The sequence below is a fragment of the Dictyostelium discoideum genome (assembly GCF_000004695.1).
Source record: "Dictyostelium discoideum AX4 chromosome 3 chromosome, whole genome shotgun sequence".
Classification (NCBI taxonomy): domain Eukaryota; phylum Evosea; class Eumycetozoa; order Dictyosteliales; family Dictyosteliaceae; genus Dictyostelium; species Dictyostelium discoideum.
In genome coordinates, this window is record NC_007089.4 from 5,691,576 (window position 1) to 5,719,285 (window position 27,710).

At 23.8% G+C, this 27,710-nt stretch overlaps 12 protein-coding genes and 2 non-coding genes across 14 annotated transcripts; 7 read left to right on the forward strand and 7 right to left on the reverse strand.

The window, feature by feature from the left end:
- Positions 1–172: 172 nt before the first annotated feature.
- On the forward strand, positions 173–888 carry DDB_G0282389 (hypothetical protein; the record flags this gene model as incomplete). The annotated part of the gene is made up of 3 exons (XM_634928.1): positions 173–244; positions 332–447; positions 666–888. The coding sequence occupies 3 exons, from the start codon at positions 173–175 to the stop codon at positions 886–888; spliced, it is 411 nt and encodes a 136-aa protein (XP_640020.1).
- A 224-nt stretch (positions 889–1,112) lies between these two features.
- Positions 1,113–3,374, reverse strand: DDB_G0282391 (hypothetical protein; the record flags this gene model as incomplete). Its single annotated transcript, XM_634929.1, has 1 exon — positions 1,113–3,374. The coding sequence occupies one exon, from the start codon at positions 3,372–3,374 to the stop codon at positions 1,113–1,115; it is 2,262 nt and encodes a 753-aa protein (XP_640021.1).
- Positions 3,375–3,943: 569 nt separating this feature from the next.
- On the forward strand, positions 3,944–4,790 carry DDB_G0282393 (hypothetical protein; the record flags this gene model as incomplete). The annotated part of the gene is made up of 2 exons (XM_634930.1): positions 3,944–3,950; positions 4,099–4,790. The coding sequence occupies 2 exons, from the start codon at positions 3,944–3,946 to the stop codon at positions 4,788–4,790; spliced, it is 699 nt and encodes a 232-aa protein (XP_640022.1).
- Positions 4,791–5,034: 244 nt separating this feature from the next.
- Positions 5,035–6,825, reverse strand: gacQ (RhoGAP domain-containing protein; the record flags this gene model as incomplete). Its single annotated transcript, XM_634931.1, has 3 exons — positions 5,035–6,002; positions 6,118–6,267; positions 6,348–6,825. The coding sequence occupies 3 exons, from the start codon at positions 6,823–6,825 to the stop codon at positions 5,035–5,037; spliced, it is 1,596 nt and encodes a 531-aa protein (XP_640023.1).
- A 1,421-nt stretch (positions 6,826–8,246) lies between these two features.
- On the reverse strand, positions 8,247–12,242 carry mbtps1 (membrane-bound transcription factor peptidase, site 1; the record flags this gene model as incomplete). The annotated part of the gene is made up of 1 exon (XM_634932.1): positions 8,247–12,242. The coding sequence occupies one exon, from the start codon at positions 12,240–12,242 to the stop codon at positions 8,247–8,249; it is 3,996 nt and encodes a 1,331-aa protein (XP_640024.1).
- A 605-nt stretch (positions 12,243–12,847) lies between these two features.
- Positions 12,848–13,106, reverse strand: DDB_G0282399 (hypothetical protein; the record flags this gene model as incomplete). Its single annotated transcript, XM_634933.1, has 2 exons — positions 12,848–13,005; positions 13,094–13,106. The coding sequence occupies 2 exons, from the start codon at positions 13,104–13,106 to the stop codon at positions 12,848–12,850; spliced, it is 171 nt and encodes a 56-aa protein (XP_640025.1).
- Positions 13,107–13,703: 597 nt separating this feature from the next.
- DDB_G0282401 (hypothetical protein) lies at positions 13,704–13,954 on the forward strand (the record flags this gene model as incomplete). The annotated part of the gene is made up of 2 exons (XM_634934.1): positions 13,704–13,716; positions 13,791–13,954. The coding sequence occupies 2 exons, from the start codon at positions 13,704–13,706 to the stop codon at positions 13,952–13,954; spliced, it is 177 nt and encodes a 58-aa protein (XP_640026.1).
- A 369-nt stretch (positions 13,955–14,323) lies between these two features.
- On the forward strand, positions 14,324–14,521 carry DDB_G0282403 (hypothetical protein; the record flags this gene model as incomplete). The annotated part of the gene is made up of 1 exon (XM_634935.1): positions 14,324–14,521. One exon carries the CDS (start codon positions 14,324–14,326, stop codon positions 14,519–14,521), a length of 198 nt encoding a protein of 65 aa, XP_640027.1.
- Positions 14,522–14,941: 420 nt separating this feature from the next.
- Positions 14,942–15,012, reverse strand: tRNA-Gly-UCC-3. Its single transcript has one exon. It is a non-coding gene; the product is annotated as a tRNA-Gly (tRNA).
- A 366-nt stretch (positions 15,013–15,378) lies between these two features.
- tRNA-Gly-UCC-2 lies at positions 15,379–15,449 on the reverse strand. The gene has a single exon. It is a non-coding gene; the product is annotated as a tRNA-Gly (tRNA).
- A 229-nt stretch (positions 15,450–15,678) lies between these two features.
- DDB_G0282755 (hypothetical protein) lies at positions 15,679–16,698 on the forward strand (the record flags this gene model as incomplete). The annotated part of the gene is made up of 1 exon (XM_634936.1): positions 15,679–16,698. The coding sequence occupies one exon, from the start codon at positions 15,679–15,681 to the stop codon at positions 16,696–16,698; it is 1,020 nt and encodes a 339-aa protein (XP_640028.1).
- Positions 16,699–16,997: 299 nt separating this feature from the next.
- Positions 16,998–18,116, forward strand: DDB_G0282405 (hypothetical protein; the record flags this gene model as incomplete). Its single annotated transcript, XM_634937.1, has 1 exon — positions 16,998–18,116. One exon carries the CDS (start codon positions 16,998–17,000, stop codon positions 18,114–18,116), a length of 1,119 nt encoding a protein of 372 aa, XP_640029.1.
- Positions 18,117–19,226: 1,110 nt separating this feature from the next.
- DDB_G0282407 (hypothetical protein) lies at positions 19,227–21,660 on the reverse strand (the record flags this gene model as incomplete). The annotated part of the gene is made up of 3 exons (XM_634938.1): positions 19,227–20,929; positions 21,023–21,256; positions 21,336–21,660. The coding sequence occupies 3 exons, from the start codon at positions 21,658–21,660 to the stop codon at positions 19,227–19,229; spliced, it is 2,262 nt and encodes a 753-aa protein (XP_640030.1).
- Positions 21,661–22,688: 1,028 nt separating this feature from the next.
- On the forward strand, positions 22,689–26,401 carry DDB_G0282409 (bromodomain-containing protein; the record flags this gene model as incomplete). Its single annotated transcript, XM_634939.1, has 2 exons — positions 22,689–22,701; positions 22,788–26,401. 2 exons carry the CDS (start codon positions 22,689–22,691, stop codon positions 26,399–26,401), a joined length of 3,627 nt encoding a protein of 1,208 aa, XP_640031.1.
- Positions 26,402–27,710: the final 1,309 nt, after the last annotated feature.

Sequence of the window (27,710 nt, forward strand, 5' to 3'; positions counted from 1 at the left end):
TTTTTAGAAAATATCACATATATGAAAACAATAAAAAAAAAATAAAAATAAAATAAAATAAAAGAATATTAATTAATTAATTATAAGAAAGAAAGAATAAATAAACAAACCAAATAAATAAATAAATAAATAAACGAATAATATACAAATACTACATTTTATAAATCAAACTATGAATAAGAGTGTGTCCATTAATAGTGAACATAAAAAAAAGATTTTAAAATTATTTAGAAATATATTAAGAGTATATATAGTTTTTTTTTTTTTTTTATATATTTATAAAGATGATTATAATATATTAACACTAATTTATTTTTTAAAATACTATTAGGAAAGACTGGGATTTCCAACTGAAAATAGGAGAGAATATATATTAATTAAAACAAGACAAGAATTTAGAAAAGCGAAAAATGAAACTGATCCAAAGAAATTAAGAGGTTTAACAATGTAATTTATCTTTTATTAAAAAAAAAAAAAAAAAAAAAAAAAAAAAAAAAAAAAAAAAAAAAAAAAAAAAATTTTAGATTGGAATAGGGTTGTTGTGACAAGATTAAAAAAAAAGAATCAGATGTTCTTTTAATATTTTCATAAAAACATATCATGTTCTTTTTTTAAGGGAATTAATCATTTAATGTTTTAATTATTAACTTTATTATTTATTTTAGTATTGGAAATACACAATTAGATACAGTTATAGTTCAAGCGAAACATCTTAGTTCAATTTTAGATAGAGAACCAACACAATATGAACAAAGAAATAATTTATCATATGAAGAATATAAAAAAGATAAAAGTACTGAAAATGATAAAACCTTAAAAATATTTCCAGAATTTTTAAATAAAAAGAAAATAAAGAAAAAGAAAAACCCAGAAGACGATATAAATTAATAAATAATAAATAATAAAATATAATGGATTAAAAAAAAATAAAAAAAAAAAAGTAAAAAAAAAAAAAAGAAATATAAAAAATAACACATATAACAATTGTAAAAAAAAAAGAAAAAAAAAAAAGAAATAAAGAAATAAAAAAATCATTTAAATTATTATACATAATATATATATATATATATATATATATATTTATTTTTAAAAAATTTCAAATTTATTTGTAATTATAAATAAATCCTTCTTAAATCTTGTGGACAAGTTATGATATTACATTGTGGACATAATTTCTTTTCTTTTAATGAAGCTAACCAACAATCTTCACAATTAACATGCCAACAATTTATACTAACCAATGGTGTTTTATAAGATTCCATACATATTAAACAACTTGGTATATCTTTAATTAATTTCTCTTGATCTTTTATCTTTTGTTTTAATGATTGAATTAAAAAATTATTATTACCATTAATATCAATATTATTATTTAAACTATTTACATTATTAATATTATTATTATTATTTTCTAATTTTTCAACATTATTATTATTATTATTATTATTATTATTATAATTATTATCATTATTATTAGTGTTATTATTATTTTTATTATTTTTTTTTTCTTCAATTTCACTTTTTTCTTTTCTTTCTTTATCTTTTTTTAAAACATCTTCTTCAGAGTATTGAACATTACCAAATTTTGAGAAACCATCATCTTCAATATCCAAATCATCATCAATATCACCTTCACCTTTTTCCATTTTTGGTTTATCATATAATACTCCATCTGGTACCAAAGTACATTTTCTAATTCTAGTTTTACCACCATATTTATAAATTTCTGTACCTGGTGGTAAATCATGAAAATCACTTTCACTAAAATCTTCATCTGAATCTGATGAATCTACTTTTTTATTTTGTTTATTTGATGGTCTACCTCTTTTTCTTTGTTGATTAGGTTGTATTATTGTTGAAGAAGATGTAGTAGCAGTGGTGGTGGATGTTGTAGTAGTTGTAGTAGTAGTTGAATTATTATTATTATTATTATTATTATTATTATTATTATTATTATTATTATTATTATTATTATTATTATTATTATTATTATTATTATTATTATTATTATTATTATTATTATTATTATTATTATTATTATTATTATTTAAATACTCTTGAGGTAAATTTGATTTTAAAGTTGGAAATGATTGAATATTCTCTTGTTGTTGTTTTTGATTTTCTAAACAAGAATCAATATGACAATTAATTTCATATTCAGAACCTGAAACTTCTATATTACATAAAAAACATGTTGTTGAAATTAAATTTCCACCTGTTGAATTATTATTATTACTATTTTCAATTGATTTTTGAATTGAAAAACTATCAGAAGCAATACCATTTTGATTACATCTTTTATCTCTATTTTGTTTAATTAATGAAATTGTTGATTCAATTTTATCAAATTGTCTACCAGATTCATTGAAACGTGATCTAGTGATTGCATCAATTGATGCTTTTCTTGGAGTTCTAAATGATGATAAAGCTAAACTAATTTGTGATAATATTGGTGTTGTTGAAGTCGATGATGATAATGAACTTGATTCACTAGAATTATTTGATAATTCAAACTTTTTAAATTCTTGTTGATAATGTTGTTCAATTTGTTCCTTTGGAAATTTATTTCTACATAATGGACATTGAAAATGACCACCTTCTTCTTCAATATGATCAAATTCATTTTTAAATATTCTTTGTTGTTTAATTGGATATTGTTCTTTTTCTTTTTTCTTTTCTTTTTCAATTTTTTCTTTTTTTTCTTTCTTTTCTTTCTTTTCTTTCTTTTCTTTTGGTATTATTGGTTGATCTGTTTGAATCTTTAGTGGTCTACCTCTTTTTCTTACTATAGGATTAGAAGTATTATTATTATTATTATTATTATTATTATTATTATTATTATTATTATTATTATTATTATTATTATCATTATCATTATCATTTGAATTAATTTGATTATTTAATATATTTTCATTATTATTATCATTTGAATTAAGTTGATTATTTTGGTCAATTAACATATTTTCATTATTATTATTATTATTATTATTATTATTATTATTATTATTATTATTATTATTATTATTATTATTATTATTATTAGGATTAGGATTAGGATTAAGATTATTAGGATTATTAGGATTATTAGGATCCTTTTCGTTTAGCTGAACAATCATTTCATTGGTGGTATTATTATCATTTAATATTTCATTTTGATTATTATTTAATATGTTTTGATTGAGTTGAGCATTATTATTACTTGAATTTATATTGTTATTATCATTATTATATTTTTTTACAAGTGTTTTCAAGTTAAGATTTCTTTTATCAATGAAAACAACAGTTGATTGATTATTATTTAATGGTTGTTCTTGTTCTATCATTGGTAAATCTTCTTTTTGATTTTCAGTTTTTTCTATATCTTTTATCTCCATTTAAATTTTTTTTTTTTTTTATTTATTAATCTTTCATTAATTAAAAGATTAATGATGAAAATTTAAGATTATTTTGGTATAAATTAAAATATCCTTATTATATTTAAATATCTTTTATCTTTATAAAAATAATTCATTCGCCAAAAAAAAAAAAAACAATAACCATGTAAATAAACTCGTATCGTTTTTTCAAAATTCAATTTTCATTTTTATTTTTTTTTTATTTTTTTTTTTTTAAAAAAAATAACGTTCAAAATCGATATTTAATAATATTTTAATTATTTAAAAATATAAAATAATAATAAAATAATTAAATAATATAATTGTTATTATAATTTTAAAAATAAACGATAATTTTTAAAAAATGAAATAAATTATTTTTTAAAAAAAATAATATAATTAAAAAATAAAATTAAAAATTAAAAATTAAAAAATGAAAAAAAAAAAAAACGAAAAAAAAAAAAAACAAAACAAAAAAAAAAAACAAATCGAAAAGATTAATTTTTTTTTTTCTTTTATTTTTAAAACCTTATTGTTTAATTACAGTTGTATTAATATAAAAATTTAAAATGCCAGGTAATAATTTTATATATTAATGTTTTTTTTTTTTTTTTTTTTCTAAACAATTTTTCCTATTCATTTTTTAAATAATTTTTATTAATTATATAATTTTTTTCATTTTTTTATTTTTATTTTTTTTTTTAAAATTTAAATCTAAATTTAGAATATGGATCATTAGAATATTGGGATGATAGATATACAAATTTAACAATTAAAAAAGATTTTGATTGGTATCATGGTTATCCAACATTAAAAGTATTTTTAAATAAATTTTTCAAAAAAAAGGATAAAATTTTAATGATAGGTTGTGGTAATAGTAAATTAGGAGAAGATATGAACGATGATGAATTTGTTGACATTATCAATATGGACTATTCAGAGCCATTGATTGAATATATGAAAGAAAGAACTAAAGGAAGAATTGGATTAGAATATTTAACAATGGATGGCAGAGATATGAAACCATTCTTCAAAGATAATCACTTTGACCATGTTTTCGATAAAGGTACATTAGATGCAGTCATGTGTAGTGATGATGATAATGAAAATGCAAAACAGATTTTATTAGAAGTTAGTAGAGTACTTAAACCTGGTGGTTTCTTCATTGTAATGACATATGGTTCACCAGAATCACGTTTACCATTATTAAATAATCCAATTCATAATTGGACTACCGAGTTAAGAATGGCAGGTTCAAATGAAAACTCTCAAATGAATCAATGTCATTATGTCTATATTTGTAATAAAAATTCTGAAAATGGTGAATCAATGAAACATACCTTTCCAATTGAAACTCATTCTCATTTTTTAAATTCTTCAATTGGTGAAGTACCTTTAGAAATTTTAAAATTGTAAAAAAAAAAAAAATAAAAAAAATAAAAATATATATTTATATATTATCTATTTATTTATAATAAATTTTTTTTGTTTAATTATTTTTTTAAAAAAATAAAAATAAAAAAAAAAGAAAAAGATAATAAATAAAAAGGTTTTTTTTTTTTATTATTATTTTTTATTTTTTTTTTATTATTTTTTTTTATGGCATTAAAATTATTTTATACCATTATCATCACCCAACAAAATTTTTATTATTATTTATTTAAACCATTGTTGTATTTGAACGTTGTCTAACATTATTTTCATATTCAAGAATTGTTGGAATTTTTGGGATTGGTTTTGGTGGTAAAGTTAATGAGGGTGGTTTTGGTGGTAAAATTGGTAATTGACTTTGATTTTTAGTTGGTGAAATTGGATTTGAATCACTATTACCACCAATTTGTGGTGGTATTGATAAAGGTGGTATATTGGTTGATGTTGGCGTTGTAGGTTGTAATGTATTTGATTCATTAGTTGTTATTGGTGTTATTGGTAAAAGTTTACATTTATTTTTATCAGGTAATGGTGGTGGTAAATTTGGATATAATTGTGATTGACTTTGACTATTTAAAGTAGGTGTTGTTGTTGATTTTATTATTGGATCTGATGATGGTGGTGGTAAATTTGGATATAATTGTGATTGACTATTTGAAGTAGGTGTTGGTGGTATTGGATTTGATGGTGGTAAACGATGGGTTGTTGTTGTTGTTGTTGGTTGTGGTGAGGGAGTTGTTGTTGTTGTTGTTGTTATTATTCTTGGTGACAGTGATGGTTCATTATTATCATCAATTGATGAAGTTATTATTGGTGGTGGTAAAGTTGTATTTGTTGTGTTTGATGATAAAATAGGTGAAATTGGTGGTGGAGGTAACGCAGATAAAATACTAGCTGTAGTGAAATTTGGTGAAGATCCAATTGGAGATCTTGGACTAATTGGATTTTTACTAGATAAATAAGAAGATGATGATGTTGAATTTTGAGAAGATGGTGGCGAAACGAAATCAGTTTGTGCTCTTGCTTGTCTAGTTCTTGGTTGAAATAAATTTGGATCCTCAAAGATTTCATCATAATTTAATAAAATACTTGACATTAATGTTTTAGTAGATTTTGAATCTTCAACTGTAAATTGTAAAATTTCTAAATCTGTATTTGCTTGTGGTCTTAATATTGTTGGTAAAAATACTATAGACACTGTAATTATTAAATAATATTTTTAAAAAATAAATTAAATTAAATTTTATACATATGTGTATTAATATTTATTAATTAAAAAAAAAAAAAAAAAAAAACTTTTAAAAATACTTACATGCATCAGGTGTCATTTTATTTACATTTGAATTTTCAACAACTTTTTGAAGGAAACTAAATATATATTTCATAACTTTTCTATTAAATGGTGGTAAATGTGCAATAACTTTTTTAAGTAATTCAACTTTAACTTTTTCATCTGCTATAGCTATATATATTAAATATAAATTAATTGTTAATATATTTATTATAAAAAAAAAAAATTTAAAAAAATAAATTAAAACCTACATTCACAAGCAATAAACATATCATAATGTTCAAAAGTACAAAGAGGAACTTTTAATTCCCTCAAGTATGCTTTTAAAAGTGATGCTACAACATGAGCTTCATGGGGTGGAAAATTTACAGGTTTATCATTATCATAGAGAGATCTATAGCTTTGAATTGATGCTAATGAGCCATTTTCTCTAAAAATACCTGGGGTTTGTAACCCAAATAGTTGTAGATAATCAATGGTTTGTACTAAAATGGTTGGTAATTCCTCTTCAAATAAAAATGGTAAACTACCACCAAAAACTTTTTTAACATTATTATTATTATTATTATTATTTATATTATTATCTTTCTCTATTTCTTGATTCTTTTTTTTATCTTTTGATTTTTTATCTTTTTTTTCTTTTTCTTTAATTTCTTTTTCTTTATCCCTATCTTTATCTTTTTCTATATTTTCTAAATTCTCTTTTTCTTTTTTTTTACCAAATTTCATTTTTTATTTATATATGTATATATTTATTTTTTTTTTTTTTTTATTTTTTTTTATTATGCTTTTTTTTTTTAATATTGGTTTTTTACTATTAATTTATTATTTTTTTTATTAATAGCAATTAATAAAATTTTTTTTTTTCTTTATTTTCTTTTTTTTTTTTTTTGTTCAATAAAAAAAATTAATTAATTAATTAATTAATTAAACTTTTATTATTTAAAGGTGGTTGTTGGAATGAAAAAATAAATAAATAAATAAATAAATAAATAAATAAATAATGTGTATGGGGTGTAAGTTTAAACAGAAAAAAAAAAAAATAAAAATAAAAAAGAAAAATAATAAATTAAGTTATTTTTTATTTTATTTTTTTAAAAAAAAAATAAAAAAATAAAAATAATTATTATTATTATTAATTAAATAAATAAATAAATAAATAAACAAATAAAATAAAATTTTTTTTTGGGGTTTTTTTTTTTTTTTTAATAATGCACAAAAAAAAAATATATATATATTTATTTGTGTATGAATTGTAGTTAATGGAATGATGATGTGTGATGGATGTAAATTTTTTGTGTGTTTGTTATTTTTAATTATTTTAATTTTTTTTTTTAATTTTTTTTTTTTTTTATTTAAAAATTATTATTGCAATTATTATAATTATTATAATTATATCAAATTATTATTATTTTTATCACTATTATTACTATTATTACTATTATTGCTTTTATTATGGGTTTTTTTTTTTTTTTTTTAAAAGATTAAAATAAAAAAAAATAATAAAAAATAAAATAAAATAAAATTTTATTATTATTTATTTTTAAATTTTTTGATATGGGTATCTCGCATTAATAATATAGATATATGGTGTGTTTTTTATGAGTGTGTGAGCTCACGAATAAGAGGTGTGTGATATAAATTTTTTTTTTTTTTTTTTTTTTTTAATTTTTTTTTTTTTAAAATTTATATATATTTTTTTTTTATATAAGTAAAACTTTAATTTTATATAGTTTTTTTAATTTTTTTGAATGTGTAAATAGCAGTCTTGTATGTAAATTTATAAAGTGGATTATTTATTTTAGATTAAAAAAAAAAAAATTGAAAAATAATTAAAAAAAAAAAAAGTAAAAAAAAAAAACTTTGTGCGTACTCTTTCGTTCAAATCTAGATTCATATAATTTTTATATGAAAAAAAAAAAAAAATCAAAAAATAAAATGAAAAAAAAAATCAAAAAAAAAATCAAAAAAAAAAAAAAAAAAAAAAAAAAAACAAAAATAAATAAAAAAAAACAAAAAAATTCTGATAAAATAAAAAATAAAAAATAAAAAATAAAATTAATAAAAAAAAAAAAAAAAAAATATTTATATGATTTATTTGAAAAATTTTAAATTAAAAAATAATTTTATTTAATTAATTAAAATAAAAATTAAACGGTTGCTTCAATTGGTTTCTCAGACTTTAAATTTGGCGAGAATTTTAAAACTGAATAAGGAATATTTGAGGTTAAACTTGGTGCAATACTATTAATTAAACTATTACCATTATTATTGATATTATTATTACTATTATTATTGATATTATTATTTAGACCATTATTATTATTATTATTATTATTGATATTATTGATATTATTCATATTATTATTAGGATTATTATTATTAGGATTATTATTATTATTATTATTAATAATTTGTTTTCTTGATTTATCTTTAAAGAATAAAACGATAATTAAAATGACAACAGCACAAATTGCAATATAACCAGTGATAGCTAATTGTGAAGAATCGGTTTCATTTGGATAACGATCACTACCACGAGTATTTGGTACGGTTAGAGGTGGAATAACTTTATCACGTTGTTCCCATGTGATATTTAAGTATTTCTCTAAATTGGGCCATTGTGGATCAGGGAATTGATTTGGATAGATTTGATTACCACAAGTTTGAGCCAACATGACCGATTCAGGTTTACTAACGATCTTGGAAAACTTTTTCATCTCTTTAATTGAACCACTATCGGTTGTTCTACTTGGTAGTTCCAATTGTTTTAATGATTTTGAAATTGGTAATAACGGTCTATGTAATGTGCCAATGGTTGGGAAATAATTGGTAATTGAAGGACTACCCTCTTTCAATACTGATAAAATATCTTCAATTAACCAAAAACAATCTAACCTATTCTTATCCTTATTTGGTGATTCATCTAAACAATTTGAATCACCAAATACAACAATATTACCACTTGAATAAATTGAATTATCTTCTTTTTTTTCTTTATTCTTTTTATTATTATTATCACTATTACTATTATTATTATTACTATTGCTATTATTACTATCACTATTACTGTTGGTACTACTACTACTACTAGTACTACTACTAGTATTATCAACAATACTATTATCAGAACTATCTTGAGTTGATTCATCATCATTATTATTAATACTTGATTCAATATTATTATTATTTTTTAAAATTCTTTTTGAAATTATAGTTGAATTTGAATCATTAGTTGAATCAGAACTATCAGAACTATGTTCATTTTCTAAAGTTGTTGGTTGAAAGAAACCTAATACAGGTACTTTTGATTGTGAAGTTCTACCTTTAGTGATGAGACGAGTTTGATCTACTAATGAAGCTTCTAAAATTTTACCACCAGCAGGGAAACCAATGATAGAGGTACCTGATGAAAATGTTGAAACTTTATTACCTACAGAGAATTCACCATTGTAAATACTATCACCAAAATAAATTCCAAACACTGATAGGAAATCATTGAGAGCTGGTACATTTGAACCACCAGTAGCGGGTGACCATAATTGTTGAGTATTATCATCATGAAATTCAATTAATTTCATCACCTCGGTATTATACCAATCTGCGAAAACTATTAAATTCAAACCATGATTTCTAACATCCTCTTCAATCTTTTTAATTTCTGATGGTAAAAACTCTTCCTCTGGGTCAATGATCATCAATGTACCATAGTTTGATGGATTGAAACAAGTCAATGGTGAGCCAATCACCTCTACAAAGTAACCCAATTGTGTTAACTTTCCATAAAGTTTTCTAAAATTGGTATGAATATGATCACCATTCCAATCGAATGGTTCATTCTTTGTTTCCAATGAATCACGTGGGAAAAATCCTAATGGATAACGTAGATTATGAAATTGATCCCAAAGTATACGACGTTCTCTTGGTGGTTTTGGTATAATTTGAACACGTACAGGTAATTGTATTGTATAATAATTTCTAGATAATGTTGATTTAATATTATTATTGTTGATATTATTATTATTATTATTATCAATTGCAATTATAACTTCAACAGAACCTTCAGCAACACCATTAAATGATTGTGATTCTTCAGGTACAGTAAAGAAAATACCTAAATGACCAGTCCATGGCCAAATGGTTGATTGATAAGAAAAGTCAACTTTTAAATGATGACCATTTCTAGAGGCATTCCAATAGGTGTTTACAATTTCACCACTTACACTAATACCATTTAGAATGGTAGCATTCACAATGATTGGCATTGAGGTATGATAAAGTTTTTGAGTACAATAAGGCCAGAGGTATGGACATGTATCTTTATTAGTTGGTAAGAAATCCAATTGTGATGGTGATATGGTTATCTTGGGTCTGTAATGATCCAATAGGCTCTTTGCACCCAATACGTTCAATTTGCCATTACCCTGTTCGAAAATACCTGCATTTTTAATTTTTTCAGCACTTTCAATGAGAACTTGCTTCATTGAGGAGGGGTTGATAATGCTTTTATCCTTCACAGTTGAGATTAGCAATGCAATGGCACCACTCACCACTGGTGAAGAGACTGAAGTGCCCGATAATGCTTTACAATTATCATCATGACCATTCAATGGCGAGCCGTAAACACCCGATCCATAGGCCACGATGTCTGGTTTAACCCTACCATATCCATGTGGTAGTTCCCATGTGGTCATACCTCTGCTAGAGAATGATGCCAATTGGTCGTTGTAATCTATACCACCCACACCAATCACATCGGATTGGTCGGCTGGGTTATTTAAAGTACCATACAACGGACCGTCATTGCCAATGGCCGAAACCACAATGATCTTATTTGCAGACACTTCCCACACCTTTTCAACAAATGGTTTATCCATGAAATCAGGTCCACCAATTGAAAGATTCAATACGTCAACTTTGGTTAGAATCACATGATTGAAGGCATCAATGAACCAACTTGTGAATGAAACCTTCTCAGAATTGAAAACCCTATAGATATAAATCTCTGCATCTGGTGCAAAACCCATACATTTCTCTGAGGAACTTGCAATTATACCCGTAACAAATGTACCATGACCAATGGTATCAGTATTACTCTTTTTCTTATTTTCAACTTTTTCACGTGCCCAATCGGTTATCTCTACAACATTTGAAAAATGAGGATGATCCTTTGCCAAACCTGTATCAAATACTGCAACTTTTGTACCTCTACCTGTGAATCCTTGATTCCACAATTTCCTCACATTAAACAAATCCGTAATCTGTATATGATCATTAATCGATTTCAATTTTCTACCAACACTTTGATTATAATCTCTACCATTCATCTCTAAATCAATCATTTCTTCTGGTATCTCTTGATGAATTCTACCATACATTTTTAAATTATCATTAATTTCATTATCATTTTTATTATTATTATTTTCATCATCTTCATTTTCATTATTATTATTATTATTATTATTATTATTATTATTAATATTATCATCTTCACTACTTGTTTGCCATTTTTTTAACATTGATTCATGAATTTTTCTTTCTGGAAATATATGTTTAATATTTGAATCTTGTGATAGAATTTTTAAAATTGGATCTAATGATGATTGTTTATTACTTGTGATTTCTACTAATGCAAAATCAGATGGATATTTTGAAGCTGGATTATTTCTTGGTATAATTTTCCAATCAATTAATTGATTTTGATTTTTTATACTTTGTTTTATCTTTTTTTCATTTCTATTAAGAATTTCATTTAAATAAGATTGATGCTCTTTTTGATCAATATACTTTTTAAACATTATTATATATTCTTTTACTAAATTATTTTTATTTTTATTTTTAAATTCATTATCATTTATTAATAATGGTGATACATTTGTTGATGTTTTTATTATTGTTGTTGTTGAACAATTATTATATTCTTTAAAATTTACAAAATTATTATTATTATTATTATCATTATTGTTATTATTATTATTATTACTATTATTATTATTATTATAAGCTACTACTACATTTTTACTATTACTATTTAAATTATTATTATTATTATTTTTATTATTAAAAATATTTAAACTATCACTATATAAAAAAATTAAAATAAATGTTATGGTAAAAAACCATTTATAGTTTATTATTGTAATCATTTTTTTTTGATTTTTTTTATTTTGATTTTTTTTATTCTTTTTCTTATTCTTTTTAATTTTTTTAAATTTTTTTATTATTATAATTTTTTTATATACATATAGATTTTGTTGGTGAGTAGTTTTTTTTAGTGCGAGAAAAAAAGAGTTATGTGAAAAAAAAAAAAATTTTATTTTTTTTTTTTTTTTTTTTTTTTTTTTTTAATTTTAATTTTTTTTTTTTTTATTTTTATTTAATTTTTTTAATTGCCTTTCCGAGAATCCACATCTTTTTACACAAAAAAAAAAAAAACAAAAAAATATAAAAAAAAACTAAAAAAAGATAAAAAAGATAAAAAAAACCAAAAAAGAATAAATAAAAATAAAAAAGATATAAATAAGAAATAATAAAATTTAATCGTTTCGTTTTTAGAAATCGAGCTGTAAAGTTTTTTTTTTTTTGAAATTTAACAAATCTTATCTTTTTGGAACAATAAAATTTAAAAATAAATATCCATTTATTGATTTATTGTTATTTTAAAATTTTATTGTTAATTTTATTGTTTTGTAATTATTGTTATAGTTTTATTATTACTATTTTTCTTTATTAAAGAAACTTTTTAAATAGTTTAAAGACCAGCTTTATTTAAACTCTCAGCAACATTAAACAATAAACCACTAACTAAACCAGTTTGGACTTTATTTTCAGTGAATTGGATCATTGAGTTTTTATTATCAATCAAGGTTGATTTGGTTGAGTTAACTTTAGAGATTGATGAAATTGAAGCTAAATTAAAATAAATTAAAATTATTAGTATTTTTTTTTATTTTTTATTTTTTTTTTTTTTCCCAATATTTTAATAATTAATATTTACCAAAGAGAGACATTTTTTAATTATTTGATTATAATTGATTGTTTTGATTTGATGAAATTTTTTTTTATTTTATCTTATTTATACTTTTTTTTTTTTTAATGATAAATTTTTTTTTTTTTTTTTTTTTTTATTTTTATTGTTATTGTTGATTTTAATTTTTTGTAAAAGAGAATACCCAATAAAAAGAAATATTTTAAAAAATTATAGTATTAAATGTCGTGAATTAATTTAAATTAATCTTTGACATTTTAAAATTGTAATTCGTTTTAAAATTTTGTAAAATTGTTTTCAAAAATTAATTAGTTGTAAATCATTTTTTTAAAAAATTATGGGGTCAAAGAAATAATAATATACTCATTAATTAATTAATTGTTTTTTTTTTTTTTTTTTAACACACAACTACCAAATAATTAGTATTTTCTTCATTTTTTTCGGTAATATTTTAAAAATTATACCTTAAATCTTCGGCTAATTAAATATTAAAAATAATTTATTTATTATATTTTTAAAAAAAAAAAAAAAAAAAAAAAAAAAATTTTGATATATAAATAATCATTTTTTTTTCTTTTTTTCAAAAACATAAATCAAATAAAACTAATCAAAATTTAAAATGTCTCTCTTTGGTAAATATTTATGGTTTATATATATTTTAATATTATAAAAAACAATTAATCTAATTTTTAATTAATAAATGAAGATTCAATTTCTTCAATCTCCAAAGTTATTTCAACACCAAATAAGTCATATTTGAATAATAATAAAAATTCAATGGCCCAATTCACTGAAAATAATGTCCAATCAGGTCTCGTTAGTGGTTTATTATTTAATGTTGCTGAAAGTTTAAATAAAGCCGGTCTTTAAAATAAAACCTTTAAAAATGTCAAATCCATTTATCTAATATTACAATTACAATTAATAAAATTACGTCATTATTTTTGAAATTTTAAAATATTTAAAAACAGATTTTTTTTTTTAATTTTTTTATTTTTTAAAATTGTGTTAATTTTATATTTATAATTTTATCCCCGATAAAAATTTTAACCCCTAAATTTATTTTAATATAGGAAATAAATAAAAAAATAAAAACCCAACAATAAAAAAACAAAAAAAAAAAAAAAAATAAAAACAAAAAAAAGAAATAAAAATATTATAAAACCAGAAATTTAAAATAACTAAAACTTTAAAAATTACAATTAAAATAAAAAAAAAAAAAAACAATAACATAAAACAATGTTATTTATTAATTTTAACGAAAGTGATATAAAAAATATTGGTTCAAATTCAACAATTTTATCAAACCATTCAAATTGTAATATATTCCCAAATGATGAAAATTATTTAAACAATATTAAAAATAATGAAAGAAGTAATATAGATCAAACCATCCTTTGTCTAACTTCAAAATTTCAAAATTTAAATTATCAATAAAAACCAATAATTAATAAATTTTTATTACTACATAGGTTTTTTTTTTTTTTTTTTTTTTTTTTCGAAACCCAGACAGTAAAAAATAAAAGATTATTTATTTTTTTTTATTTTTTGTGTAATAATGTTTAAAATTTATATTAGAATTTTTTTAAAATAAAAAGGAATTAGTTTATTTATGAATTTTTTTTTTTTTTTTTAAGATAATAGTTTAAAATATATATAAAATTAATTAAATAATATCCAATTAGAGATTATTTTATTTTGGGTGCATTAAATTGACCTATATGTTGCGATTAAGTTTTTCAATTATTGGTATTGTCAAAAAACAATAATACATTTTTTCAGTGTTATTTTTTTGGGCCATTTGGTTGACTCTGTTTTTGAACGAAGTTCGGATTTTGTTCTACCAAGTAAAAATTTTGCGTATGCCGGGAATCGAACCCGGTTCAACTGCTTGGAAGGCAGCTATCATACCACTAGACCACATACGCTTTGTTGATGATTTTTTGTAGTTAATGCTCAAATAAGTTTTAATAAAAAATTTGATTATTTACACACGTAGCACAACCATCAAACCTCAATAAATATATTACATCACTCAACACACTCTACCCCCAACTTTAAAAAAAAAAAAACCATATAAGGTAAAAAAGGCACCTGTAAAATATTTAATAATAAAACGAGATATATCTCAAGAAAAAGCAACTAAAAATTGCTTTATTCCATTCAAAAAAAAAAAAATTTTGATTATTTTTTTTTTATTTATTTATATATTTATTTTTAAATACGCTTCATTGATGAATTTTTTAATGAATTATGAACGAAGTTCGGATTTTGTTTTACCCAAGCAAAAATTTTGCGTATGCCGGGAATCGAACCCGGTTCAACTGCTTGGAAGGCAGCTATCATACCACTAGACCACATACGCTTTGTTAATGAGATTTTTGTAATAAAGTCACTCTATAAAATTAATATTAAGCAAAGTAGATGATACGGTGAACAAACTGGAAAACCTCACAAAATGCTATTCGAGCGTGTCATCAACGCTAAAAGGTAGAATCACAATCCTCAAATCATACCTGCTGTCCCAACTAACATTCCAACTATACATCAACGAAATAAATGACATAAAGAAACTGGAGAACGTTAATGCCAACATGTTATTCAAAGGGGACAGGTGGGCTATCTCAAAAGAAAGGAGCAGAAGAGACTATGAAATTGGAGGCCTGGAACTCTGGAATATGGCAACCAGATCCAATGCCCAGAAAGCATGGATATACGAACAATACCTCAGAGAAAAAGACGACCAGAACTGCCCTCCACATATGGAAGTCTGGAAGTCGGAAAAAGAAAACTCACTATCAAGGATTCACATCAAATGCTGGAAAGCCTGGAAGTTGTTGCACCACCCAAGAGAGCGAATAACTCTCAAACTAAACCAAGTCAAACCCAAATACGAAAACAAACAAAAATTAAAAGTAATCTATAGAAACATGATGGATATCAAATACAAGGGATGGAACAAACACCAGCCAACAACAGGTCAAAAACTGATTCAAAAGAACATTAATCACCCAATTCTACCATTCAGAGAAGCCAGATCAATCACAACTATCAAAGGAAGAGACTTAGCATGGAGATATCTACTCAAGGCACTTCCAAAACACCATGGGGAGAATTGCCACTCATGTAAAGAAGAAGAATCGTCTATGCACATCTTCTTCGAATGCAAATCAATAAAACAGAATATCGACTCAATCTATCAAAAGGTCTGTAAAGACTCCAACAACACTTACCACGGTCCATGGAGCGAAAAAGTTCTCGGAAAACTACTCACACCATTCTCATCAAATCTGATAGGAGCCATTATGGAATCGATATGGTACAGAAGAAATCAAATAAAATTCAACGATAACACTACAATAATAACAGAGACCCAAATAATTCATAAAATCAAAAAAGCGAGAGATGCCGAATGGGATAGAACAAGAAAGATAGTAGAAAAACAACTACGTCAAGAACTAAGATGCACTGATAACCGAGAGTCAATCAATCGGACCGCATCAATAAAAAGAAGACTCGAAAAATTCAGCCACAACTGGAACTCGAAACTCATGCCCATAAACATCCCGGAACACTTCATACCATACTGCTCATATAACACCAACTACTCATAAAAAAAAAAAAAAAAAAAAAAAAAAAAAAAAAAAAAAAATTATAACAATAATAATAATAATAATAATATAATAATAATAATAATATAATAATAATAATATAATAATAATAATAATATAATAATAATAATAATAAAAAAAAAAATAAGAATAACAAGAAAAAAAGAAAAAAAAAAAAAAAAAAAAAAAAAAAAAAAAACAAATAAACTCTCATAGAACACACTCAAATTGAGTGATGTTATTAAAAAAAAAAAAAAATTAATATTAACTCAACTTCATCAACCTATATGGGCAGACTCATAATGGCAAAAACATATGCACTATCTCAGTTAACGTTCCACACTTACATCAACACCACACCACAACACAATAGTATTGAAAATAACATCGTAAAATTTGTTTTCAACACAAAATCTAAAAACTCTCTTTCACTACAAAGAAGACAAAACAACTATATCAATGGTGGCCTAAACTTATGGAACCTGAAGACAAGAGAACTAGCACAGAAAGCATGGCTATTCGAAAGATACCTCCACCAAAGAGTAAGTAACACTCCTAGTTCATATATAAAACTGTGGGAAGAGGAACTCAAAAACAACAACAACAACAAAACAACAACAAAACAAAAGCAACTACAACTACACTGGCAATGCAAGCAAGCATGGACCCAATTAAAAACTCCACAAAATAAACAAACACATTACGAACACCTCCCAAAATTAAAAAAAATATACGAGGATATGATGACAACTCAATCTCCTGAACACAACAAATTCATACCAACTCCTGGCCAAAAAGAAATAATGACCAAAATTAATAGCAAACACCTTCCATTTAAAGAAATCAAAAAAATAATAAACATGAAAGGTAGAGATCTATTATGGAGATACACACTGAAAGCACTACCAAAAATATACAACATGCCATGCCAACAGTGTGGGGAAGATGAGACTTCAGAACATATATTCTTCAACTGCAAAGCCCACATCAAAAACACACAAGAAATCTTCAACTACACCCTAACTAAGTGTGGACACACCACTCACACCTGGAATGTGAAGATTTTAAACCATCTACAAATTGCACTAGTAGCCAATTTAATAGCTATTATATTCGAAAAAATCTGGCACAAAAGAAATAAACTCATTCACGATGAAAAAGAAATAATAATTCACAGACAACAAGTCATACGTGAACTAATTAAAACACAAAGAGCTGCATGGGACAGGACACAAGCGGTTATAAACAAAACATTAAGAATCAAATCAAAGCAACGGCCAGAAGAACAAAATAAATTAGACTCACTAATCTCGCTAAAGCTATTACAATTTAGCAGACAATGGAACTCACCTCTTCATGCAATAGAACTTCCTAAACATCTCAAAAAATACAATAATTCACTCAGTACTTTCTATAAATAAAAAAAAAAAAAAAAAAAAAAAAAAAAAAAAAAAAAAAAAAAAAACCTGGGAACCCAAGTTAATCAGAAAATTTCCAGATTTTTAACTTTTTAAAGAAAAATAAAAAAGATAGAAAGAAAATAAAATGAAAATCACAAACAACACCACAAATATTAAGCAACACAAATGCCTACAAAAAATAAGCGAAATTGTGGATAAAACTCAATTAAAAAAAAAACAATTCAAATACGTCATAAACATCAATCACGAACCAGACGATAAAATAAAAAAAGATTTAGAAAAAAGTTTGGACAAAAAAGATGTTTTAATCAAAAGTAATAATACAATTCAAAATTCGAAACAAAAAAAAAAAAAAAAAAAAAAAAAAAAAAAAAAAGGTAAACCAACCCCTCTTTTAGAGACCCTGTAAAAAAAAAAAAAATAAAATAAAATAAAATGAGATCTAGCATCTCAAGGAGAAGCAAATAATAATTGCGTTATCCAATTCAAAAAAAAAAAATCTATAAAATTAATAGACCCGGAACACTTCATACCATACTGCTCATATAACACCAACTACTCATAAAAAAAAAAAAAAAAAAAAAAAAATTATAACAATAATAATAATAATAATAATATAATAATAATAATAATAAAATAATAATAATATAATAATAATAATAATAATAATAATAAAAAAAATAAGAATAACAAGAAAAAAAAAAAAAAAAAAAAAAAAAAAAAAAAAAAAAAAAAAAAATACAAATAAACTCTCCTAGAACACACTCAAATTGAGTGATGTTATTAAAAAAAAAAAAAAAATTAATAGATATTAAATATGCTTATTACATTACTAATTATAGTTGACACACATTTAAATAATATAATAATAATAATAATAATAATACTGTCAACTCATTATAAATAATATAAATACTAAAGAATAATTTTATTAACAATATTGAATATCATAAAATATATATTAATATTAAATAAAGATAACAAAATATTATTCAATTATATAATTATTAATTATATATATTATAAAGTTAACAAGCTTCATTACATTTTGAAGTAAATGCTCAAACAAGTTTTATATCAAATAATTTTATTTTTTTATCAATTTTATTTTTAAATGCAAGTGGGTATGTAACAACATTTCCCGCAATCATTTGGATCCGCCTCATTATAACAAAATGGAGCCAGTATATATTTACACTTTGAACCTTCTGATTTTTCACAATCCAAAGAATCACAAGATAAACAATCTGATTGAAATTTAATACATTTTGGTCGAATTTTATCAGATAAGTGGTAGTGTTCCACGCAAACTGAGTCGTGTGGACAGGTATAATTTTGGCAAATGGATTTATGAGGTATATTTATTTCTTCGATTGGAACTGTAATAATAATGTGTGACCCATCAACAATATACCCAGATGATTGATAACCGGTATCAATGCTAGAAGTTGGGTCGCTAGTATAAAATGATGTTGAGGTGGCTGATCCTGTTGTTGGAGTTGTTGTTGCTGATCCTGTTGTTGATCCTGTTGTTGGAGTTGTTGTTGCTGATCCTGTTGTTGATCCTGTTGTTGATCCTGTTGTTGCTAATCCTGTTGTTGGAGTTGTTGCTGATCCTGTTGTTGCTGATCCTGTTGTTGCTGATCCTGTTGTTGCTGATCCTGTTGTTGCTGATCCTGTTGTCGGAGTTGAAGAAGCTGTTATTGTTGTTTCTTTGCCTGTTGTTGAAGTTTTTGAGGTTGTAGTAGATGCTAGTCCTGTACTTGAAGTTAATGTCGATCCAGTTGTTTTTCCTGTACTTGAAGCTGGAGTAGTAGTCTTTCCTATTGTTGATCCAGTTGTAGAGGTAGTAGTCTTTCCTATTGTTGTTAAAGTTGTTGAAGTAGGGGTCTTTCCTACTGTTGATCCAGTTGTAGGGGTAGTAGTCTTTCCTATTGTTGATCCAGTTGTAGAGGTAGTAGTCTTTCCTATTGTCGTTAAAGTTGTAAAGGAAGGGATCTTTCCTATTGTTGTTAAAGCTGTTGAAGTAGTGGCCTTTCCAGTTGTTGAAGTTGAAGGTGCTGTAGTGGTAGTTGTAGGTGATGTAGTGGTAGTTGTAGGTGATGTAGTGGTAGTTGTGGGTGATGTAGTGGTAGTAGTTGTTAATGTTGTGGGTGATGTGGTGGTGGTGGTTGTAGCTCCTGTTGTTGAAGTTGTAGGTGATGCAGTTGTTGTTATTGTTGTTGTTGTTGTTTTTCCTATAGTTGGTCCTACAGTTGTTGTAGAGGTTGTGGGTGATGTGGTAGTTGTTGTTCCTGTAGTTGTGGAAGTTGTAGGTGATGTGATGGTTGTTGCCCCTGTAGTTGTAGGTGATGTGGTGGTTGTTGTTGCTCCTGTAGTTGTAGGTGATGTGGTGGTTGTTGTTGCTCCTGTAGTTGTTAAAGTAGTGGTCTTTCCTGTTGTTGATACATTAGTTGTTGAAGTTGTAGGTGATGTAGTGGTTGTTGTTGTTCCTGTAGTTGTTGATGTTGTGGGTGATATAGTGGTTGTTGTTGTTGTTGTTGTTGTTGTTGTTGTTGTTGTTGCTGTTGTTGTTGTTGCTGTTGTTGTTGTTGCTGCTGTTGTTGTTGTTGCTCCAGTAGTTGTAGAGGTTGTAGGTGATGTTGTTGTTGCTCCTGAAGTTGTGGATGAAGTAGCCATTCCTGTTGTATTTGTTATTGTAGTGGTCCCCACACATTGTGGAGTTTTTGAGCAACAATGAGATCCTAAACATTGTGTGGTTTGGACATACTCACATGGTGATCCTTGACAGTCAATTTCTGAACATTTTTGAGCTTTAATTTTAAATAAAAAAAAAAAAAATAAAAAAAAAATTAGGGGTTATTTTTATTTTTTTTAATTAATCACTAATTTCATAAAATACTTACGAGGTATGTTATAAACTTCAAAATCTTTTTGAGGTATACATATAGACCAAAGCTCGATGATTTGATTAGTTGATTTTTGAATGACACATGATAAATTATTTCTATAACAATGATTCAAAGGATCATTTATACATACATTAACTTGTTGACCACAACAACCAGGAAATACCAACCATTTACAATTGGGGTAGTATGAATTACAATTTTGTTCAACGGTAATATCTTCACAATCAACTATTTAATAATAATTTTTAATTTTAATTTTTTTTTTTTTTTTTTTTTTTTTAACTAATAATTATTATTATTTACTTACAATCATTTCTTGGGAGAGTTGTTCGTCCAAGATTTGTTGGCGCAAAACTGGGTGAGCATGTGTCATCTATGCAACTGGTTCCCTCTGGACATAAATTTGTAAGTGTACATGACCCATTGAAACACATATTTTTTAGGCAACCATTATCGTTGGTAGTGTCACATTCTACTGATGAGTATCGACATCCTTTTCCTTCAACACAAGATTCTATTGTACATGGATCGGAATCATCACATTTCAATTTACTGCAAGGTTCAATTGAATTTACTAAATAAAATAATAAAAATAAATTAATAATTAATAAAAAAATTATTTTTAATTTCATTTTTTTTTTTTTTTTTTTTTTTTTTTTTTTTTTTTTTTTTTTTTTTTTTTTTTTTTTTTTTTTTTTTTTTTTTTTTTTTTTTTTTTTTCTAATTATAGATATGTCAAATAAAAATCAAAAATTTAAAATAAAGATGAAATAAAATAAAATTAAAACAAAACAATTATATAATTATTTATTATGCTTATAAATTAATTATTTCTTTTAAAGTAGTCCAAAAAATAAAAAATAAAAAAAAAAAAAAAAAAAAAAGTAAAAATATTATTAAATGTAAAAATATTATTATTATTTTAAATGAATAAATTTGTAAATTGGATTATTTATCAAATTTTTTTAAAATTTTTTAAAAAAAAAAAAAAATTTACGATTGCTATGTAATAAATGTTTATTAAAATTTTTTTTTTTTTTTTCTTTTTATTTGATTTAGGTTGGTGTGTGCTAAAAAAAAAAAATAATATTAAAAAAAAAAAAAAAATAATATTAAAAAAAAAAAATAATAGTAATATAAAAATAAATTTATACATATAAATTCATTGCAAATATAATTATAATGTTATAGAAATAATAATTTTGACATTTTTATTTATGTGTTTGATTTGTTTATTGTGACATTTTTTTTTGAAAAAAATTTTTTTTTTATTTTTTTTTTTTTATTTTATTTTAAATTTACATAAGAAAATTTTTTTTGTTTAATTAATTTTGTCCAAAAAGGGTTAATTATATATACCCTTCTTCAATTCATAGAAATTAAATAATAATACTGTTTCGGAAAACTTTTTTTGACAGTTGATTTTTTTTTTTTTTTTTAAAATTTTTTTTTTTTATTTTTTTTTTTTCAAATTTTTTTTTTTTTTTTAAATTTTTATTTTTATTTTTTTTTTGTCTCATTAAATTATCTTTTTTTTTTCAAACTTTATTTTTTTTTTTTCATTTTCAAATTAAATCTGAACCGATTGTTTTTTTTTTTTTTATTTTTTTTTTTCATTTTTTTGTAAAAAAAAAAAAAAATATAAATATATAAAGAAAAAATGACTAAAAAAGGTAAAAAAACACACATACACACATATATAGATATTTATGGTGCACATTCTAATAATAATTTAATTAATTATTTATTATATTTATAGATATGCAATTATCAGCAGATGAACTTGCACAAATAACACCATCAAAACCAAAAAGAATATCAATTCCATCAATAAAATCACCAATTGGAAAAAGAAAAAATACTGAAGAAGATGATGAAAATCATCAAACAACTACAACAACCACAACAACAACAACAACAGAAGAAGATTCTCTAAATAAAAAACAAAAACTTAATACTGAAAATAATATTACATCAACAGATAACAACAATAATAATCACAATAATACAGAAACAACAACAACAACAACAAAAGCACCATTAAAATTAAAAATTAAACTTTCTTCTCCACCAACACCAAATAATAATAATAATAATAATAATAATACAACAACATCAAATAATACAGATTCAACAATGTTATCACCATCAAAAGATGATAATAATAATAAAATTAAATCACCAAGAGGATCAAAGAAAAAAGAAAAAGCAAATGTAGTTATTGATTCAACAGATGAAGAAAGAGAGTTGAAAAAAGCAGAGAAGAAACAAAAACGTCAATCTAAAAAAGAACAAAAAGAAAGAGAACAAAAAGAAAAGGAGGAATCTAAACATATAGATATTAGTGGTGATGATAATGGCGGTGGTGGTGAGGGAGAGGAGGATGAGGAGGAGGATGATGATGGAAATCACAATTTCATTTCAACACCACCATTATTAGATCCAAATACTGATAGGGAAGAAATTGATAGAGAAAAGAAGAAAAGAGAAGAAGTTGAGGATACTGAAATTCAAAATACTCCACAAGAGAAACTCAATCATTATAAGAAAATATTTGGACAAATCATTCAACTTTTAATGAAAAAGGATACACATGGTTTCTTTTATTCACCAGTGACTGAGCAAATTGCACCAAATTATTTTAAATACATTAGAGAACCAATGGATTTCGAAACCATGTTAAAAAAGAATAAAGAGTTTCGTTATTTAAATATTGATAAATTTCAATACGATTTCACACTAATTTGTGAGAATTGTATGAAATATAATGATTCAGCTTCAGTTTATTATAAAGAAGCCAAAAGATTATTAACCAATGGTAGATCAATCATTCAATCATTTCGTTCAAAAGTTGAATCAACTGAAGGTAAACCATTGGCAATTGGTCCTGTTACTGCTGTCCCTTCTGCTGCAACCTTAAGAGAAAGAGAAAGAAAAGCAAATCAAATTTATAATCCTCCTTCACCTTCAACTAATAACATTATAACTACTACCAATAACAACACTACTACAGCTACAACAACAACAACAACAACACCATCAAAAAGAGCTCAAAGAGGTAGGAAAAAGAAAGAAGAGTCATCAGAAGAAGAATTATCAGAAGAGGAAGAAGAGGAAGAGGAAGAAGGTGGTGGTGAAGAGGTTGGTGGTAAAAGTGGTGCAGAAGAAAAAAAAGGTGAGGAGGAGGAGGAGGAAGAAGAAATTGAGGAAGAAGAGGAGGAGGAAGGTGGTGATAAGGTTAAAAATGGGGGTAGTGGTGGCGTTGGTGGTGATAAAACTGCAGGTGGTGGTGGCGGTGGTAATGGTGGTGAAAAACTATCAAGATACAAGATAAAGAAACAACAAGCGGCCGCCGCAGCAGCAGCACAACAGGCAGCACAACATGCAGCACAACAAGCGGCAGCAGCACAACAACAAGCAGCTCAACAACAAGCAGCAGCAGTACAACAACAACAACAATTGATTCAACAAGCAATGTTACAACAACAGGCACAAATGCAAATAAACCAACGTTTCTATGGTTTACCAGCCGTAATTCCAAGTAATTCACCAATCCAACAAAATGTTTATTTAGAACCAACTCAATACACTCAACGACCTACCAAACAATCATTACCAAAGAGAAAGTATGTAAAGATTGATTTACAACCAAAAGTACAATCACCACCAGAATCTTTAAAAACTTCATTCTCTCTCATTAAATCGATTAGTGATGATGCAAATGTATTGATTTCACCAGCTTCAAGCTTTAAACCTGCCGTATACAATATGTATGTTCCAATAGTTGGTAATACACCAATTGGTTCTTATCAAGTACTTGGTCAAAATATTGAACCAAATTTTTTAAAAATTAATGAATTACCAAATTTAATTGAACAACCACAACCACAACCAATAAAAGATATTACTGAACCAATGATTATTGAATCATCACAACAACCACAACAACAACCACAACAACAACCACAACAACAAGATGCGAATAATACTACAACAACAACAACAACAACTTTACCAACCGAAAGTACCGAAAATCAAGTAGAAATTCAAGTAGAGATACCAAATACTACTACTACCAATACTACTCAACAACCACCATTAGAACAATCACAAGAACAACAACAGCAACAACAACAACAACCACTTGAATCAATGAATACTCAAATTGATGGAAATGATACAACTACACCTCAAACTCAAATTGAAGTTGAAACACTTCAACAACAATTACAACAATTACAACAGCAACAAATAGTTGAAGTTCAAAAAGCGGCCGAATTACAAAAAATGTTTAGAGAACCATTTATTCCAAACCCAGATTTAGTTGAACAAATGGGTATTGATAAACCAGTTTTATTTAATGAAATTCCAAATTATCTTTCAATTAAATATAAATTAAATGATAATAGTAATAATAATAATAATAGTAATAATAATAATAATAATAATAATAATAATAATAATAATAATAATAATAATAATAATAATAATAATAATAATAATAATAATAATAATAATAATAGTTTTATAAAATCAGATGAACAAAAATCAATATTTAAAAATGATATTCCAATTGAATTAATACCAAATGAAACTATTCAATTTTTAAATCAACAAATGTCAAGTCTTATAAAGAGTGGTAGTTTTAATTTTAATAAAGAAATCAATGATTCAATTCAAAGTAAAACTCAAACTTATATTGAAAATCGTATTCAACAAACAAGTGCTTCTGAAGTTTCAATTGATACTGATCAATTTAAACAAGTTGGTGAAATTTTAAAGAGTAAAGGTGTCGATATTGAATTTTTAAATTCATTAATAGTTTCAACTCCACCATTACAAACTAATGAAAATATTACTTCACCTTCATTAAATAATCAACAACAACCACAACAACAGCAACAACAACAACAACAAGATGTAAATAATAATAACAACACTAATACTAATCAAACTCAACAATCATCACCACAATTACAGCCAATGCAAATTGAAACAACTACAACAACAAATAATAATACTACAACAACAAGTTTAACAACATCACCAGTAACACCAAATACATTATTACTTCAAGAACATCAAGAACAATTTATTCAAACTTTTAATCAAATTTTAAGAGAAAATTATGAAGAGTTATTTAGATTACAAGTTTCACAATATCATAGAAATGGTTTCCCAAGAGCTTCAGAGGATGAATTCCAAAAAATTTCAACCGTTACTGAAAATATTAAAGCCATCGGATTACAATTACCACCTTCTGCTTTAGTTAGTTCAAAGAAATCCTTAAGACAAGCTATAGCTAAAAGTGGTTTATTCATTGGCTCTGGTAGAAGACCAAGAATTTCTAATAATAATAATATGGATGAATAATAAAAAAAAAAAAAAAAAAAAAAAAAAAAAAAAACCATAGAAAAAACTAAAAATAATAAAAAAAAAAAAAAAATATACACCTTCCCCGAAACAATGAAATTTTATTAATAAAAAAAAAAAAAATAGAAGAAAATCAAGAAGAAAAACCACTTTTAAAATAGATTTGTCAAATCTAAGGTTTTTTTTTTTTTTTTTTTGAAAAAATAGATTCTTTTATTTTAAAAATCACTTGATTCTTTCTTGTAACGGAATTCAGCCAATAACAAAATTTTTGGATTTTTTTTTTTTTTTTCTTTTTTTTTTTTTTTGTTGACCGAAAAAAAAAAAAAAAAAAAATATTAATGGGTCAAATCATATATCATAGTTTTTTAAAAAAAAGATTTTTTAATTTAATCGTTTTGAATGATTATAGTGGAGGAATGAAATTGGTTAACCAAGCAAATTCTAATTTTAATATTTTTTTTTATTTTTATTTTTTTTAATTTTTCAAGAAAGAAAAAAAAAAAAAAAAAAAAAAAAAAAAATGACAATAGATAGTTTTATAATCTTGTTTCTATCCAAAAAAAAATAATTAATTATTTTTTTTTTTCAATAACCTTTTTTTAGTATAAAGGTAAGTAATCAAAAAAAAAAAAAATTAAAAAGATTTTTTTTTTATTATTTTATTTTATTTTATTTTAAACTTAGATATACCCTTCTTCATTATTATTCAAAAAATTGTTTTAAAAATATTTGACCTTTTTTTTTTTTTTAATTTTATTACTTTTTTGTTTTAATCAATGTTTTTTTTTTTTTTTTTTTTAAAGGAGCATATTGTTTGTGTTAAACATGACAAATTTGTTTTCTTTTAATTAATTAGATATACTTTTTCATTTTAAAAGTTTTTTTAAAATCTATTCAAATATTATGGAAACAATATCTTGATTTTAATTAAATTATCAAAATATTAACCAAAAAAAAAAAAATTACCATTTTTGTATTGTGGGGGTTTAAAAAATTTGTAAGTCAAAAAGATTAGATTTTTTTTTTTTTTTTTAAAAACAATATTTACCACACTTTGATTTGAAAAAAAAAAAAAATCACAATTTTTTTTTTTTTTTTTTTATAACCAAAAGTGTCATCAATCAAATATTTGATTTATTTACAACTAATTGTGATATAAAGTGTTAAATAAGAAATATGATTTAGTTTTTATTTTAATTGTTTTTTTTATTATTTTAATTTTTTATTTATTTTATTTAAACTTTTAAAATAAATATTTTTTAGTTGACTTAGGTCACGTTGTACCACTCATTCTTTTTCTTTTTTT